The sequence below is a fragment of the Gracilinanus agilis genome, chromosome 1, assembly GCF_016433145.1.
Source record: "Gracilinanus agilis isolate LMUSP501 chromosome 1, AgileGrace, whole genome shotgun sequence".
Taxonomy (NCBI): Eukaryota; Metazoa; Chordata; class Mammalia; order Didelphimorphia; family Didelphidae; genus Gracilinanus; species Gracilinanus agilis.
In genome coordinates this window covers 380,048,607-380,064,418 of record NC_058130.1, presented here as the reverse complement: position 1 = coordinate 380,064,418, position 15,812 = coordinate 380,048,607, and the positions used below count along the sequence as shown (strand labels likewise).

General features: G+C 37.8%; 1 protein-coding gene across 1 annotated transcript in view; it reads left to right on the top strand.

Annotated features, from left to right (window-relative positions):
* Positions 1 to 15,812, top strand: part of EGFLAM (EGF like, fibronectin type III and laminin G domains) — a 261,725-nt gene that overhangs the window by 92,847 nt on the left and 153,066 nt on the right. The window contains exons 5-6 of the mRNA XM_044681387.1: positions 9,443 to 9,560; positions 10,890 to 11,025. Coding sequence (XP_044537322.1) covers positions 9,443 to 9,560; positions 10,890 to 11,025 — 254 coding nt within the window. The remainder of the gene's footprint in view (positions 1 to 9,442; positions 9,561 to 10,889; positions 11,026 to 15,812) is intronic.

The following is a 15,812-nucleotide window of genomic DNA, read 5'->3' as shown; positions in this document are numbered from 1 at the left end:
GGTAATTTACATTCAGGTCCCACAAACAAAAATTTCCTGAATGGGCTTTCAAGAATCTACTAATTGCAAAATAAGAGACCTTTGGATCTGCTAAATGCAGATCAGAGAACTGTACATGTAGAAGAATAACAAATATTTAAGATATAGCAGGATTTACAAATCAGTATGAGATAATGGAGGGTGGGAGGGTGGAGGAAGAGATGCACCACATCCATTTCAGACCATTTTAACAGTCACTATTGTCTACCATGTGCTAGGTGCTGGGGATATGAAGATGGAGTCCCTCCCCTCTCCTCAAAGAGCTTATATTCCTATTTTTTTTTAAACTTTACCTTCCATCTTAGAGTCAATACTAAGTTTTGGTTCCAAAACAGAAGAATGGCACGTGCTAGGCAATTGGATTTAAGTGACTTGCCCAGGGTCACAACCTGCAAGTGTCTGAGGCCATATTTGAATCCATGACCACCTGTCTCCAGGTCTGGCTCACAGAGCCACTTAGCTGCCCCACATTGTATCTTTAAAATACCTTTATTGTGGAATAAAATCTGACCCAAAATAAAAGAATAAGTGACATTTGGCAAATGGATTGGTTAGTTCATTTCATGAGGAAAACTAGAACTGCTTAAAAGGAAATCTCTCCTAGTATTTAGCCTGGCACATCTGCCTCCTTGACTTCAGATTAGCTGAGCACAGGCATTTAAAGGGCTGTTTTATAGATCTCAAGTGTTTGTGGTCACTCAGTCAGAGTGGCTGCTGTGTGGGCATTTGTTTTCTTTGAATACAGAGTACAGTGGTCTGGTTGGAGGAAGTATTCTGGACACCCCTGAGGAGAGCTTCCAGAAAAATGGAGGAAGCTGTGGAAAATCTATTCAGTGCCAAATATAAATGCAAGGGGTTAGAATAGTGAGAGGGCCTCAGGAGATTCCAGGGAGAAACTAGTGATTGACTGGCATCCTCATGTATAATTCTCATCCTTTCATGTATCTTCAAGAAATAGCGCTGCATATTCTACTACTTTATTTCTCCCTCCTCTTCTCTCCCTTCCTTTTCTCAGTTGATCTATTGCAATGATCTTTCAGTGCTGTTCTGACAAAATGTTCCCCAAAGAACAAGTTATATGATCATGTGATAAATATTTTCTTAGAGATTTTTCCTCATTATGTCTATTGTTTGTTGTCAAAAAATAAATTACTCCAGTCATTTCTGGTGATCTTTAAAAGAAGCAAGAGAATACTGGATTCTGGGGTTTACCTCAGACTCATTTCTTGTCCTGGATTTCTTTTTTATTTGAAAAAAAAGAGCAAATAGAAACAGAAAATCAGAGGATTTAGAGCAGGAAGGACCTTAAATCATCTAATACAACTTTCTTATTTAACAGATGTGGAGACAAATGAGGAGATATTAAATAATAAGTCATCCAATTATTATTCAAGGAAGTGTTAAGAGGAAAAATATTTAGGATTCACTCTACTAAGTAATAGATAAACACAAACTGGTAGGGGGAAAATTTTTTGAAGGTGACCTGAGTCTTAGCTCTTGTGTAAAATCCAAGTGATTTATTTTTTTCTTCATTCTGTTCTTCAAAACAAAAGAAAGGAAAAAGGGTAAATTGACAAGAAAATCATAGTAGAAACAGGATTAAAAGAAATAGCTTAGCTATTGAAAATTTCATTCAATTAAAATTATTTTTCTACATAAAAAATCCTTTAACTTCTCATCTAAGTTGGTACAAATCTGAAATAATGGACAGTCAGATACCCAGAATTAGTCTGATAGTCTATCAAGGAATTATGATTCGTCATCACAGTAATGAAGTCAGTTAGATAAGAGAAGGGATATTAGAGAAGAAAATGAACAATCTGATGTCCAAATTCTGCTCCTCACTCTATATCCTCCAGGACAGGGACTATTTTCTTCTAATCTAGAGGTTAGCTCACTTCCTTGTACATAGTAGGCACTTAATGAATATTGAATCAAATTAAATTGAAATGCCAAGCCCCAGTACAGGAAAATAAATGGATTCTGCCTCCAAAACTGCAGTTAAGTGAAAAAAAACTAACTTCCCACACCTGAGAGATAATTTGTTTTAAAAATTTCCACACGACAACCTTCTAGATGTAAAAATTTTCCTGATTTTTTTTGCATAAAAATCTTTTTTTTTTATTTGTAAACTTGAGTAGGCCCAAGGCAATCTGGTTTTAAAGGTTTTTAGTAAATATTTTTGGTGATTTTCACATTTCTTAATCTTTTCCACCCATGTATCAAACAGCTTTACACCCAGTAAGAGTGTTTAATGCTAGCTTTTGGTACATACAGGCTGAACTTCCAAATTATGACTTATAATGATTTTTGCAGACCACATCTTTAATTCATACAATTTTATGATTTTTTAGGAGAGGAGGAACATGAAACAGACAGCTTTGAAATATTTTAGTTGGTCTAGAAAAGGAATTCTGTTTGCTTTAGGAGTTTCAAGGGTGGGAAAAGAAGGGTAGAAAAAGATATGTATATATACATATACATATATATGTATATGTACACCCTCTAGCCTTTTACCCTCCTTAACAAGAAGTGAAGAATTGGATGGATTATAGAAATGTTGTAATTAGGATAAGGGATTCCAAGTATGAAGGGTAAAAAAAAAAATAAACAAAAAAGGAGATGGAGCTGCAAAGTAGTTTCCTTTTGCTCCCAAAATGCCTGGGACATGGGAGTAGCTAGAAAACCCTGGCTACCTGTCAAAGACAACTTTATTTCCTCATCTTGAAACTGTGGCGCCTGTTATTTCTTGCATTGGATTAGGTGGAATAATATTATTTGAATGGGTTCAACTTCTGTCTCTTCCAAGCATAGCTCATAAAATTCATGGAGGTGAGAGTTCAGTATCAAGTTCAGGGAACAGGAGTAAGCCAGTTTAAATGGAATAGTTTATGAAGGAAAATAGTAGGAAATAAAGTTGCAAAGGCACATAGGATCAATCAATAAAGATTTATCAAGTGCCTACTATGTGCCAGGCACTGTGCTAAGACAAAAAGAGACCAAAGAGAATCCCTGCCCTCAAGTAGCTTGAGAAAACATGCAAACAAACATATACAAAACAATTCAAACACAGGATAAATAAATAATTAACAGAAGGCACTAGAATTAAGAGGGGTTGGGACAGGCTTCCTCTAAATGATGAGATTTTAGTTGGAACTTGAAGGAAGCCAGGGAAGTTAGTAGACAGAATTGAGGAGGAAGAGAGTTCCAGGTATGGAGAACAGCCAAAGAAAATGCTGGGAGATGAGAGATGGGATGTTGCATTCATGTAATAAAGTTTAAGAAAATTAGAAAGGTTGAATGGCTAAAAGAGCACTTTTTCATTCAATTGTAGAAGCAATAGGAAATCCCTGGAATCTATTGGGCAAGGACAAGTGACAGGTTTAACCTGTACTTTGGGAAAATCACTTTGGTAGCTGAAGGATGGTTTAGAATAGAAAGTTGAGGCAGGCAGACCCACCAGTAGGCTATTGCCATAATCCCAATTTGATGAGGGTAACACTAGATGATTTAATGTGAGTGTTAGTGTCAAAAAAGACAAAGGAGTACATTTGGGAGATGTTACAAGGGTAAATTTGACAAGTCTTCATATCCATTTGGATGTGGGAGTTAAAAGTTAGTGAGAAGTTGAGAAAGACATGAGAATAGAGAACAAGAGAGAGATTAGGATTGAATATATAAATTCATGAGTTATCTTCATAGAGATGACATTAAAGCCCTTCCAAACAATGAAGATCACTAAGGGAAAGAGGAAGAAAAGAGAAGATACCTGGGAATACCTATGCTAATGGGATGGGAAATTGATAATGATGCAGCAAGGAAGAATGAGAAATGGCCAGGCAAGTAGGAGAACAGAGACAGAAGATTGTCATGGAAGTCATGGGAAGAGAGACCATACAGGAGACAGGCTTGTCAGTGGCATCAGATGTTAGAGAAAGGTCAAGGAGAATGTTTTTCCTGTGTTTTCTGTGATTCTTTTCAGCATGAAATCCTACAATTCTGTACTTCTTCCAGCATCCCTAATCCTTATTCCCTTCCATGCTAAGAAGCTATTAAATTGGATAGCAAGTTGTCTGGGTGAAGTTAATAGAAAACAGAACCCCAAGGTTGGGTTTGCAGGGCCTTATATAGTCACAGCCCAAATGCCGGTTAGTACCTGGAATCTGGCACCTGCCACCCCAGAATTCCATTCTGATAACTGACAGGATTGCCTAGGGTAATATTGCAATGCAAGAAACCCTGCATTACAATTGGTAGCAAAGTTCTTTGTGTGCAGGAAGCTCTTTTAAAAGTATTGGTTCATCTAAATTAATTAAATAAAAAATCCCCCAAAATAAAAAAAAAATAAAAGGTAAAGAAAAAAGTATTGGTTCATTTTGGGGTTATTGTTGATTGTCTTGAGTCTGACAATTTATTGAGTGCTTACCTATTTAGAAGAGCCTATGCAAGGTCATTTATTGTGTTATTGTTGTTGTTCAGTGGTGTATGATTCCTCATGACTTTGTGGACCACACATTCCATGGGGTTTTCTTGGCAAAAATACTAGAGTGGTTTGCCATTTCCTTCTCCAGTAGACTGAGGCAAACAGAGATTAAGTGTGTAACTGAAAGTAACCTACCTCAGGTCTTTCTGTTCCAGAACCAGCACTCTATTCTCTGAGTCATCTAGCTGTACCTATTCATGGTAAACAAGGATGTAAAAAATCACTATTTTCATCCTCAAAAAGCTTATACTCTAGTTGGGGGAGGCACTCAGAATATAAACATTAAAAATCAATACTATAACACTACCATAGAAGGAACTGATGGAATATGAATGCAGATTGAAGTATACCATTCTTCACTTTATTTCCTCCATGAATTTTCCTCTAGTGTAAGTGATATGTGCTATGTTTCACAATGTGACAAGCATAGAAAATATGTATTGTATGATAATACATGTACCAGCTGTATCTATTACCTGCTTTCTTGGGGAGGGAGAGGGAGGGAGAGAACAAAGATTACAAAATGTCAGAAAATTATTATTAAAATTATATCAACATGTAATCTGGAAAAATACAAACATTCATTTTTTAAAAATCAATAATAAAAGGAGAAATTGGTGGCTTAGGTCCAGAGAATTGTACTGACTCCCAGTGCTGCAGAATTTGAAAGAAAGGTCGGGGGAATCAAAGAGGAGGGATAGAGCATTTGTGGGAGGTCTTATATATCATTCCCATGATGTGGGGCTTACCTTATTGAGTCTGCAGATAGAGAACAGGCAATTGGGAAAATATGATGATCTGAGCCAGTAAAGGAATGGTAATTCTTAAATTTCTGTCTGACTCTTCATGACCCCTTTTGGAAGTTTTCTTGGCAAATTGAAGAGCTTTGACATTTCCTTCTCCAGTTTATTTTACAGATGAGGAAACTAGAGCAAATGGATGAGGAAAAAACAGTTTATATTTCTGAATATAGACCCAGGACACTATCTTTTGTACCACTTCACTGCCCCTATGATTCATTTGGTTTCTGGGAAATCATTTTTGCTTTTCAAATGATCAGGGAACTAAGGACATAACCTCAGGTGGGCTTGGCTGAAGAAATTTAGTGGAAAATCCAAAAGGGGCTTGAGTTTTGGCAAAAAAAAGAATCAATGATAATAAGATCTTGGTTTGGGAAGGCCTTCCAAAACCAAAAATTCCAAATCATACATGATCAAGAATCTACTCTCTAACATACTTGACAAATCTGTCTGTAATGGATTAAAAATTCCCAATGAGAGCAACTCATTCCTTCCTACAATCATCCATTGTACTTTTGTGATGCTCTGATTGTTTAGGGAGTTTTTTTTTTCCTTACATGGAACCTAAATCTTCCTTTCTGCAGTTTCTGCCATTTGATCCTTAAACTGATTTGAAATTAAAGTTCTTCAAATACTTAAAGTACAAGAAGTCTATAGTCAATTGTCAAAGAGAGCTGGTTAGGCAAAAAAAGATTTGAGGAACAAGGGTGTCCAGTGACTTGGCCATGTGTGTTATAAAGAAAGGGTGCCCTGCTAGGGAATATGAATATTGGTGAGGATGGAGCTGTATCTCTGTATTCTCCTTAGGTGTTGGTGATGGGGGAACACCAACCCCAATCACCCTTGCTGGATGTTATAATTTCCTCTTCTAGATAACAGTTGCCCAGGAAGGACCCCGAAGGTCAGGTGGATGGGTAACCCTTTCAGGTCCCACCTGAGGTTGGACCAATTATTAATATTGGGCTCTGATTAGCTTTGGATCACGTTGTTCATCTGACTGCATTTGCTCCCTCCCCAAGGGTCATGATATAATGACCACTCAGGAAGGTACTTATTAAATACTTTATCTATTATCTTAATTAGGGAAACAATAATCAGGATATGGATTGGGGATTGGAGACCCTGTCAATCTAATATCTATAATCTATAATCACTTAGGACTGGAGGCTATTGATTCAGTAAAGCTGGAGCTATTGTTCTTCACAATCCCTTTGTTTTAGCTTGACCACTGCCAAATCAGAGAGAGTAGTCTGCTCTGTTGGTGCAGCTGTGTTGATGATTTCCTCTCAGCTTTCTTATTATCAGTTTGTGATATGTTGGCCTTGACAGCCTTCAGGAAGTATTCAAACCTTAACCACCCTCTTCTTCCCAGACCTCCCTTCCTCCCTTTCACCACCCAGGGACCCAAAGACCTAAAGAGCTATGATGATTCAGACCTAAAGTTCTAGGGAGATTCAGAGAGAAAACCAATGACCAATGGTCAAAGACCCCTCCCAGATGGCTGTTAAGGGTATTTATACTCTCAGGCTAATCAACTTTTGCCCCTGGCTCACGGCATCTGGGAACATTCCTATGTCTCCAACTGTCTCCCCTGTCAGTCAAGGTGAGACCAAGAATTCTCATGGTTTGAATATAACATGTGCATCTACAAGATAAAGTCAAAGAGATTTGTGATTTCCCAAACCTGGAGCCAAGAAGTCCTAAAAAACACATGCCAACCCATTTTTATTTAATTAATAGACACAAATAGGAAAACTACTCTCTTCCAGTGGAGGAAATTCATTGTTTATTAAATTTTATTTAATAAGGTTCTTTACACTCTAAAAACTAGTTACTCATTATTGCAAATACTAGCCTGGGGGTTTACTTTTAACAATAAGGCTACTTCTAACCTTAATAACTAGCTAGGTATGAAATGGAAGAAAAATGAATTAGAGACTCCAGCCTTAGTAACATCCTAAATCTAAAGAAGAGGACTATAAAGTGATGGCACCACAGGCTTGGAGTGGAAAGAGATCTCAGAAGCCATCTAATCCAGCTCCATATTCCTCCATATTTTTGTTCAGTTGTTTTTTTTTTTCAGTCATACTCTACTCTTTGTGACCCCATTTGGGGTTTTCTTGGCAAATATACTGGAGTGGTTTGCCATTTCCTTCTCAGCTCATTTTATAGATAATGAAATTGAGATATGGAGGATTAAGTGATTTGCCTAAGTTCACACTATAAGGAAGTGTCTGAGGCCAGATTTGAACTCATAAAGTTGAGTCATCCTGATTCCAGGACTGTTGTTCTATACATTGTGCCACCTAGCTGACCAAATGAAGAAAGTGAACCTTATGGAGTCACCTATATCATTTCACAAAGTCCAGGAATCTTAGAGGATTAGTTAGTGAAGTGCCTTCTTCTATCGGAATTTCACGGAGAGTGTAGAAGCAAGGTTAAAATAGATAATTTATCATATTACAATAATTTAATAATTGTTGTAATAAGATAAGTCATTCTTTGTCTAGACAACCATTAATTTAGACCAATAAATATATGCTCTATAAGGACACAGAGCTTAGAAGCAGATTATTTAGCCTCTAGAGATAACTGTAAAGACCATTTTATCCAACCTCTTCATTTTGCAAATCAGGAAATGAATCTTAGAGAGATGAAGGGATTTGCCCAGTAGTAAGTGGAAGAGATAGAATTTAAACTCAGGTTTCCTGGCTCCATATTTCCACTATAGTATAATAGTTCATGTCTGTTCTTTAGCATTTTCTTTCTTTTTCCCCACTTGGTGTTCTAATTAAGTTCCTCTTAAAAGAATCCAAATTTGTATTGGTTGACTTGGAGGAAACCAATTTTGTTCACACAGAGGCCAGGTCAGAGATGAGGATCACAATGTCTGTAGGTGTATGGCTGATAAGGATAATCTTAGCTGAATGATACTGTAACACTGGGGCTACTAGAAAGAAGACAAACACAGAGCCAGGTCCAATTATGATCTAGAGCTTTTCCTTCTCACCTGGATCTTTTCCTTATAGAAAGAAAGAAGGCTTTAGAGTCAAGATTCACTAATGGAATCCAAGAACACAGCATCATGATAAGCTCATAGATTTTTAGAACTACAAGGGGCTTTGAAGGTAATTTTGTCCAACCTCTTCATTTTATAGAAGAGGAAACCAAAGAGAGACAATCTGCATGCATTTTTAACATGGAACCTGAGAACTTGTAATTTTAAAATATGTATTTTTTGATAATTGTTTTCAATGTACTTGATTTCCTTTGCAATCTTATGGATCATATTTTATGAATAAAAATAAAACTATGAACTGGTCTATAGGCTTCACTGGACTGTTAGATTGCCATGTCACAAAAAGAGGTTAAGAATTCCTCATCTAGTGACATAATTTGTGTGACTTAACCAAGGTCTCATTGACAATGAGGTTCAGATGGAAGTAGAATGCAGGTCCTCTGATTTCAAATCTAGCACTCAATTCCATTGTACCATGAATCCCTTGGCATATCCTGTCTGTTATTTAGTGTTGTATTTTCAGTGATATTTGTCAGGTCACAGACATAGAAAGTGGGTAAAATAAGTCTTGGCTTAGTCATGCAAAAGAGGTGACCACACAAAGGAGGTTGGTGGATTGTGGGCAAACAGAGCTGAGCTGCACCCCACACGATCAGAGTAAGAAGCAAAGGGTCCATCTCTTGTGACTAGTCTCATTGCTCTCAAGAGCATCTGTAAGTCAAAGATAAAAAAAAAAAACCTCATGAATTCTGACATTTGGCCCAAGGGAAGAATGTTACTTATGTTCAACAGCCAACTACAGGAGCTGCTTCAAACGTCATAAGCAATTTCTGAATTGTGACGAATAGCAGTTCTAGAACCATATATACATACATTCTTCTAGACAGCAAACCTTCCAATTTTATAGGTAACATGTAAGGTTGCTTTTTTATTTCTTGACTTTTTAGAAAACTTAGCTGACACTGCTTTTTATTTTGAAGAAAGCCTGAAAACTGTTGCAAAAGGATTCTCCAGGTAGCCAGCATGATGCAGCATCAATGGAAGTTTCCAAATCCCCATACTCATGAATTCTTTCTCTTTCTTTTTTTTCAACATTTATAGGAAGTAGTGATTGGGAATTTAAAACCAGGTACCACCTACAGAGTGGGTGTAAGAGCTTATGGCTGGAACACCAAAGGACGCCCAAGTTCTCCCCAACTTGTTACCACTCTATCAAAAGGTAAAAAATCTCCCTGAAACTCTTTCAGTATAAATTCTATATGTTGTCATTCTATTTCATCTAACTCTTTGTGACCCCATGGACCATATTGTTTATGGGGTTTTTCTTGGTAAAGATATTGGAGTGGTTTGCTATTTCCTTCTCCAGTGGATTAAGGTAAACACAAGTTAAGTGACTTGCCCAGGTCACACAGCTAAAAAGTATCTGAGGCCAGATTTGAATGGAGGTTTTTTTGGCTCCAGATCCAGTACTCTGTCTACTGAGCCACCTAGTTGCTTCCTAGGCAAACAGAGTTTAAATGACTTGTCCAAAGTCACACAGCTGGTATCTTAGGTTATTTTTAAAATTATACTATCAAGGGGCAGCTGGGTAGCTCAGTGGAGTGAGAGTCAGGCCTAGAGACGGGAGGTCCTAGGTTCAAACCCGGCCTCAGCCACTTCCCAGCTGTGTGACCCTGGGCAAGTCACTTGACCCCCATTGCCCACCCTTACCACTCTTTCACCTATGAGACAATACACCGAAATCAAGGGTTAAAAAAAAAAAAAAGAAACAACATTGGGCAGAAGCCCTCAAAATCTGAAAGTCCTGGGTTCAAAATGACAAAATAAACATCCAGCCTTTTCTTTAAGATTCTCAAAGACAATAAACTTTGGTCAACAATGATCCTTCATATGTCAGCTCTTTCAGCTTTTGGATAACTAGTTGTTTAGAAATGTTTCCTCATATCAAACCTATGCCTGCCTCTCAGCAACTTCCTGTTACTCTTAATTCTACCCTCAGATGCTGAGCAGAACAAATTTGGACCTTCTTCCTCAGGACAACCCTAACATGGACTTTCCCAAAATCCTAGTATTTTTCCCAGTTTCTTCAACTGTGTCCTGCCCGTCTTTTTATGACATGGAATACATTCCCTTCCCCATCCTGATCTCCTTTCTCTGGACACTCTTAGCTGACTATCATTAATGAAACACTCAGAAATTAATACCATACGGCAGGGGTGGTTTTTCTGTGTATGAGGTAGAAGATTAAATGTTTGGAATGTGGATACTTCAAGCTTATGGGAACACTCTTTGAATACAATTCAATTGTACCTATGTGAGGAGAGATTTCTTAGGAGAGGCATATATGTTTTGTGGGCATTTATAACCTACCCATTGGGGGCAACTAGGTGGCTCAGTTGATTGAGAGCCAGGCATAGAAATAGGAGGTTCTGGGTTCAAATCTTCTGCCTTGGAATATATATATATTCTAAGGTAGAAGGGAAGGGTTAAAAATAAAAATCTATCCATTTGCTCTAATAACCTGACATGTTCTTTTACTCCCAATTAGATAAATGTATGCCCCCATCACCTCCTTATCAGCCTCAAGTCATTGTGGTTTCTGACTCCGAGGTGGCACTGTCTTGGAAACCTGGAGAAAGTGAAGGAAGTTCACCTATTCAGTACTACTCTCTGGAGTATATCAGGTAACTTGTTGGGTCCAATCTAAATGCTCCACATTTTCATTTCAAATGTTTCAAATTTTGTAGGAGACTTAACTGTCAGGTCTGGTCAGTGGGGGTTTTCAAGGAATTTTGTTATCCCTGGCTTATATTTGAAACTTGAACTTGCTCAAATGATGCCTCTGAAGTCTACCAAAAGGCCAATGCCACTACCAATGGGAGTGACATGACGAGTGTGTTACCTACCACCAACTACTAATCCCATCCCCAAGTTGGGAGATAGTCCCATAAATTAGAAACATCCAGATTTTGATCATGCCTTTCAGAGAGTCCAATAATTCTTAAATTGTCTCTCCTGGATCTATTTTCCAGGTCATTTGTTTTTTTCAAAGAGATATTTCATATTTTCTTCTATTTTTTCATTCTTTTGATTTTGTTTTATTGTCTATTGATGTCTCATGAAGTCATTAGTTTCTATTTGTCCAATTCTGATTTTTAAAGAATAAATTTCTTCCATGACCTTTTGATGCTCTTTTTCCATTTAGCCCATTCTACTTTTTATGGAACTCTTTTCTTCATTGGATTTTTTAGCTTCTTTTTCCAGTAGGTCAATTCTGTTTTTTAAAAAAACTCTTTTCTTCATTGGAATTTTTGTGCCTCTTTTTCCAGTTAACCAAGTTGTGTTCAGTGGGAGAGCCCCCTTACTCTGTCTTGCTGTTGGTTTTTTACTCCTGTCATTTTGAGGTGCTTTTTATTTTTGTCCTTCCTTCCTTCCTTCCTTTTTTCCTTTCTTTCTTTCTCAAACCCTTACCTTCCATCTTGGAGTCAATACTGTGTATTGGCTCCAAGGCAGAAGAGTGGTAAGGGTAGGCAATGGGGGTCAAGTGACTTGCCCAGAGTCACATAGCTGAGAAGTGTCTGAGGTCAGATTTGAACCTAGGACCTCCTGTCTCTAGGCCTGGTTCTCAATACACTGAGTTACCCAGTTGCCCCCTGAAGTGTTTTTTAAAGATTTGTTTTGTTATGATTAAAAATGATGAGGGCTGAGATCAAAAGGAAGAATAGTATTTTAATAAAAGCCATGCTGATAGAGATAAATTGACCACGAGCCTGTAAGAAACCTATTCAAACCTCGCCTCAGTCATTTACCTTTTCTCTCTCCATGCACTCAGGTAGCTAAAGAAGCAGTTCAAAGTCACTTCCCCCTATTTTTAAAACAGTCCCTCACCTTGAATACGTAATCCAAAACAGGAAACCCATTGGACCACGGGAAATGTAGTTTTAAGGACTCCCATAGTGATTTTAAATGACACAGTTTGGAAGGATTGTCAAAGTGTTTTTAGCTTTCACTGCTACTAAGCTGCCATCTTGGCTCCACCCCCAGAAATACCCAGATTTTATAGACAACTGGAGTTGGTTCAAAAATTTGCCACTAAAGAAATTATTTGATAGTGATGCTGAAACTTAGAAACCAAGAGGCAGAATGAACTCTAAGATAGCTATATTGCTGTTGGACAATTTTTATCTTTTTAACCCCAATCTCAGTTCTACTTCTAATAATCAGAAAGGGAGAATAGAAGAAATACTTCTGTACTCAGGAGGACCATGGGATCTCAGATTCATAATTGGAAATGACTTTAGACATTACCTAGTCCCAACCCCCTCATTTTACAGACAGGGAATCTGAGGCCTGAGGGAAAATTTGTCACTTGCCTAGTGGTAGCAGTAAATGGCAAACCAGGGACTTGAACTCTGTTCCTTTGACTCCATATCCAGTGCTTTTATCACTATACCACACTGCCTCCTGAGAGGCTGAGAAAATTTGATCATCTCAATGCTTCAGGTACAATTCCAACTACATAAACACAAGCATAATAAAAAGCCTTCTTAGGCCAGATACCTCTGTTTTGAGCTCCCATGGTCAAAACTAGAGTTTGAATCAAAGTGTCCATTTGATTAATTGGTCTGAAACACAAGTAATATATATGGCTTTTGGAATCCATGCATTAAAGGTGAGAGGAAGATGGTATTTCTAAAATTCTTTCTCCTCAATTCAAAAAGGGAGTAGGTTAGCCATTAATCTGACAGGGAGGCTCTCCAAAGTTTGAGGAGTTGACTCTGCCAAGAATTATATTGCTGCGTCCTTGGTTCTCTCCTCCCCACACTCTGCCTTGGGAGGAGAGCACAGGAATTGGGTTCTCATTGGGGAAGGATCATGTTCCTTTCATTTGCCTGTGGATCTCTTAGCAGAATCTGTCAAGACTACATTTGACCACACAAAGAAATTATCATCTTCACTCAGGATACATCAATATCCAAGTACTGCCAAGAGATCTAAGGATTCCCTTCCTGTTTCCAGTTAGCACTCGTTTACTATGTATAGCTTGGAAAGCCTATACAAATATATACTTAGAGAAACCTACTGGAAGAGACTTAGAAATCATTTAATCCAGGTTTTTAAAGCTATCATCATCTAACTTTAAGAAACATATATATTTTGGTAACTGTTTTAATACATAGTGTCCCAAAAGTCTTCGTTAAACTTTGTTAAGACTTTTGGTATACCCTGCACAATTAGTTTCCCTTGAAAATCTATGGTGTTTTTTTTTTAATTCCTGCATTTAAAAAATTATTCCTAAAATAAGAACCCTTTATTTAGTCATAGTATCATAGAGTCATGAATTTAAAATGGAAAAGAACCTGAAAGGCCATTTCACACAATTTCCTTGTTTTATATTGTTGTCACTCAGTAATGTCTGACTCTTTTAAATATCATTTGGAATTTTCTTGGCAAAGATACTGGAATGATTTGCCATTTCCTTCTCCAGCTCATTTTACAGGTGAAGAAACTAAGGCAAACTGGATGAAGTGATTTGCCCTGGGTCACATAGCTAGTAAATGTCTGAGGCCAGATCTAAACTCAGGTCTTCTTGACTCCAGGCACTCTCTATTGCTATGTACCTAACTATCCAACCTTATTTTATAAGTAAAAAAATAAAGGCCCAAAGAGGTTAAGCAATTAGCCTAAGGTACCATCATGAAACTCTGATGCATCTAACTCCAGTTGAAAAAGCCAGTGATTTTGGGGGGAAGTCCCATAATCCCTTTGAACTCCAGTTTTCCCATTTGTAAAATGAAAGGATGTAACTAAATGACTTCTAAGGTTCTTTCCAGCTTTAAAGCTATAATCCTATGAACCCTATAAGCAAGTGGGGGGAGGGGGCGGTGGATTTCCCCATTGCATGACAATTGTTCTTTTAGCTTCCTGCTCTGCAAAATAAAACTCAAGCTGATTTCCCTTTGGTCTAGCCCAGCATACCATTGGCAAAACTTATAAAGAAGAGGAAATTCTTAGTGCAGGCACATGGGATAATTTATAGAACATTCCGCTAATAAACTGGTATTCATTCATTCATTTCAAGGACATGTATTTGTTGAATCCCTGCTGTGTGATTGACACATGGGTAGAGGATTGAAGACAACGAGAATTATGACAAGCTCATAACTGAAAAGAGACTGCTTGTTTTTAGTTGTAAGGTTGTTACTTTCAATGTTCCAGCCTCACTCTCAATCAATCAACAAGTATTTAATTAAGCCTCTACCCTCCGTCAAGTACTGTACCATTCTAGGGCCTGAGGATTAAAAGACAAAAATCAAAGTCCACGACCTAAAGAAACTTGGGGAAGACAACAGGTGCATATGGAGTTATATACACAATATATACAAAATTCCTTTTGTTTTCTGTCCTTCTTCCTCCAATCACTATTCTACCATTAACCACAAAAAGGATTGTCATCAACCAGGACCAAACAAGGGGGATGGTGGGAGTGGGTGGGAGAACTAGAAGAATATAGAAATTCAAACTTCCAAAAAGCATTCAGAGTTCTGGCTTTCCAAAAAGGGAGATCAGAGAGGGAAATACTGTGACTGCATAGAAAACATGAGCATGCTTGCGTCCAGAAACCTGAACCCAAATCGTGTCGCATTATTAATGAATTCTAAATGTTGTCCCCTAGAAATAATGGGGAATGGGCATTTCATTTTTTTATTGATTAAGAAAATTTTTCCATGGTTACATGATTCATGTTCTTTCCCTCCCCTCTTCTCACCTCCCTTTCATACCTAACAAGCAATTCCATTGGGTTTTACATGCGTCATTGATCAAGATCTATTTCCATATTATTGATATTTGAGATAGGGTGATCATTTATAGTCTATGTCCCCAATCATATCCCCATTGACCCATGTGATAAAGCAGTTGTTTTTCTTCTGTGTTTCTATTCCCACAGTTCTTTCCCTGGATATGGAAAGCATTCTTTCTCATAGGTCCCTCAGAAATGTCCTGGATCATTGCATTGCTGCTAGTAGAGAAGTCCATTATAGTTGATTGTGCCACAGTGTATCCGTCTCTGTGTATAATGTTCTCCTGGTTCTGCTCCTTTCACTCTGTGTCAATTCCTGGAGGTTGTTCCAGTTCACATGGAATTCCTCCAGTTCGTTATTCCTTTCAGCACAATAGTATTCCGTCACCAACAGATACCACAATTTGTTCAGCCTTCCCCAATTGATGGACATCCCCTCATTTTCCAATTTTTTGCCATCACAAAGAGTGTGGCTATAAGTATTTTTGTACAAGTCTTTTTCCTTATTATTTCTTTGGGGTATAAACCCAGCAATAGTATTTCTGGATAAAAAGGCAGACAGTCTTTTAAAGCCCTTTGGGCATTGTTCCAAATTGCCTTCCAGAATGGTTGGATCAATTTACAACTCCCCAGCAATGCATTAATGTCTCAATTTTGCCACATCCCCTC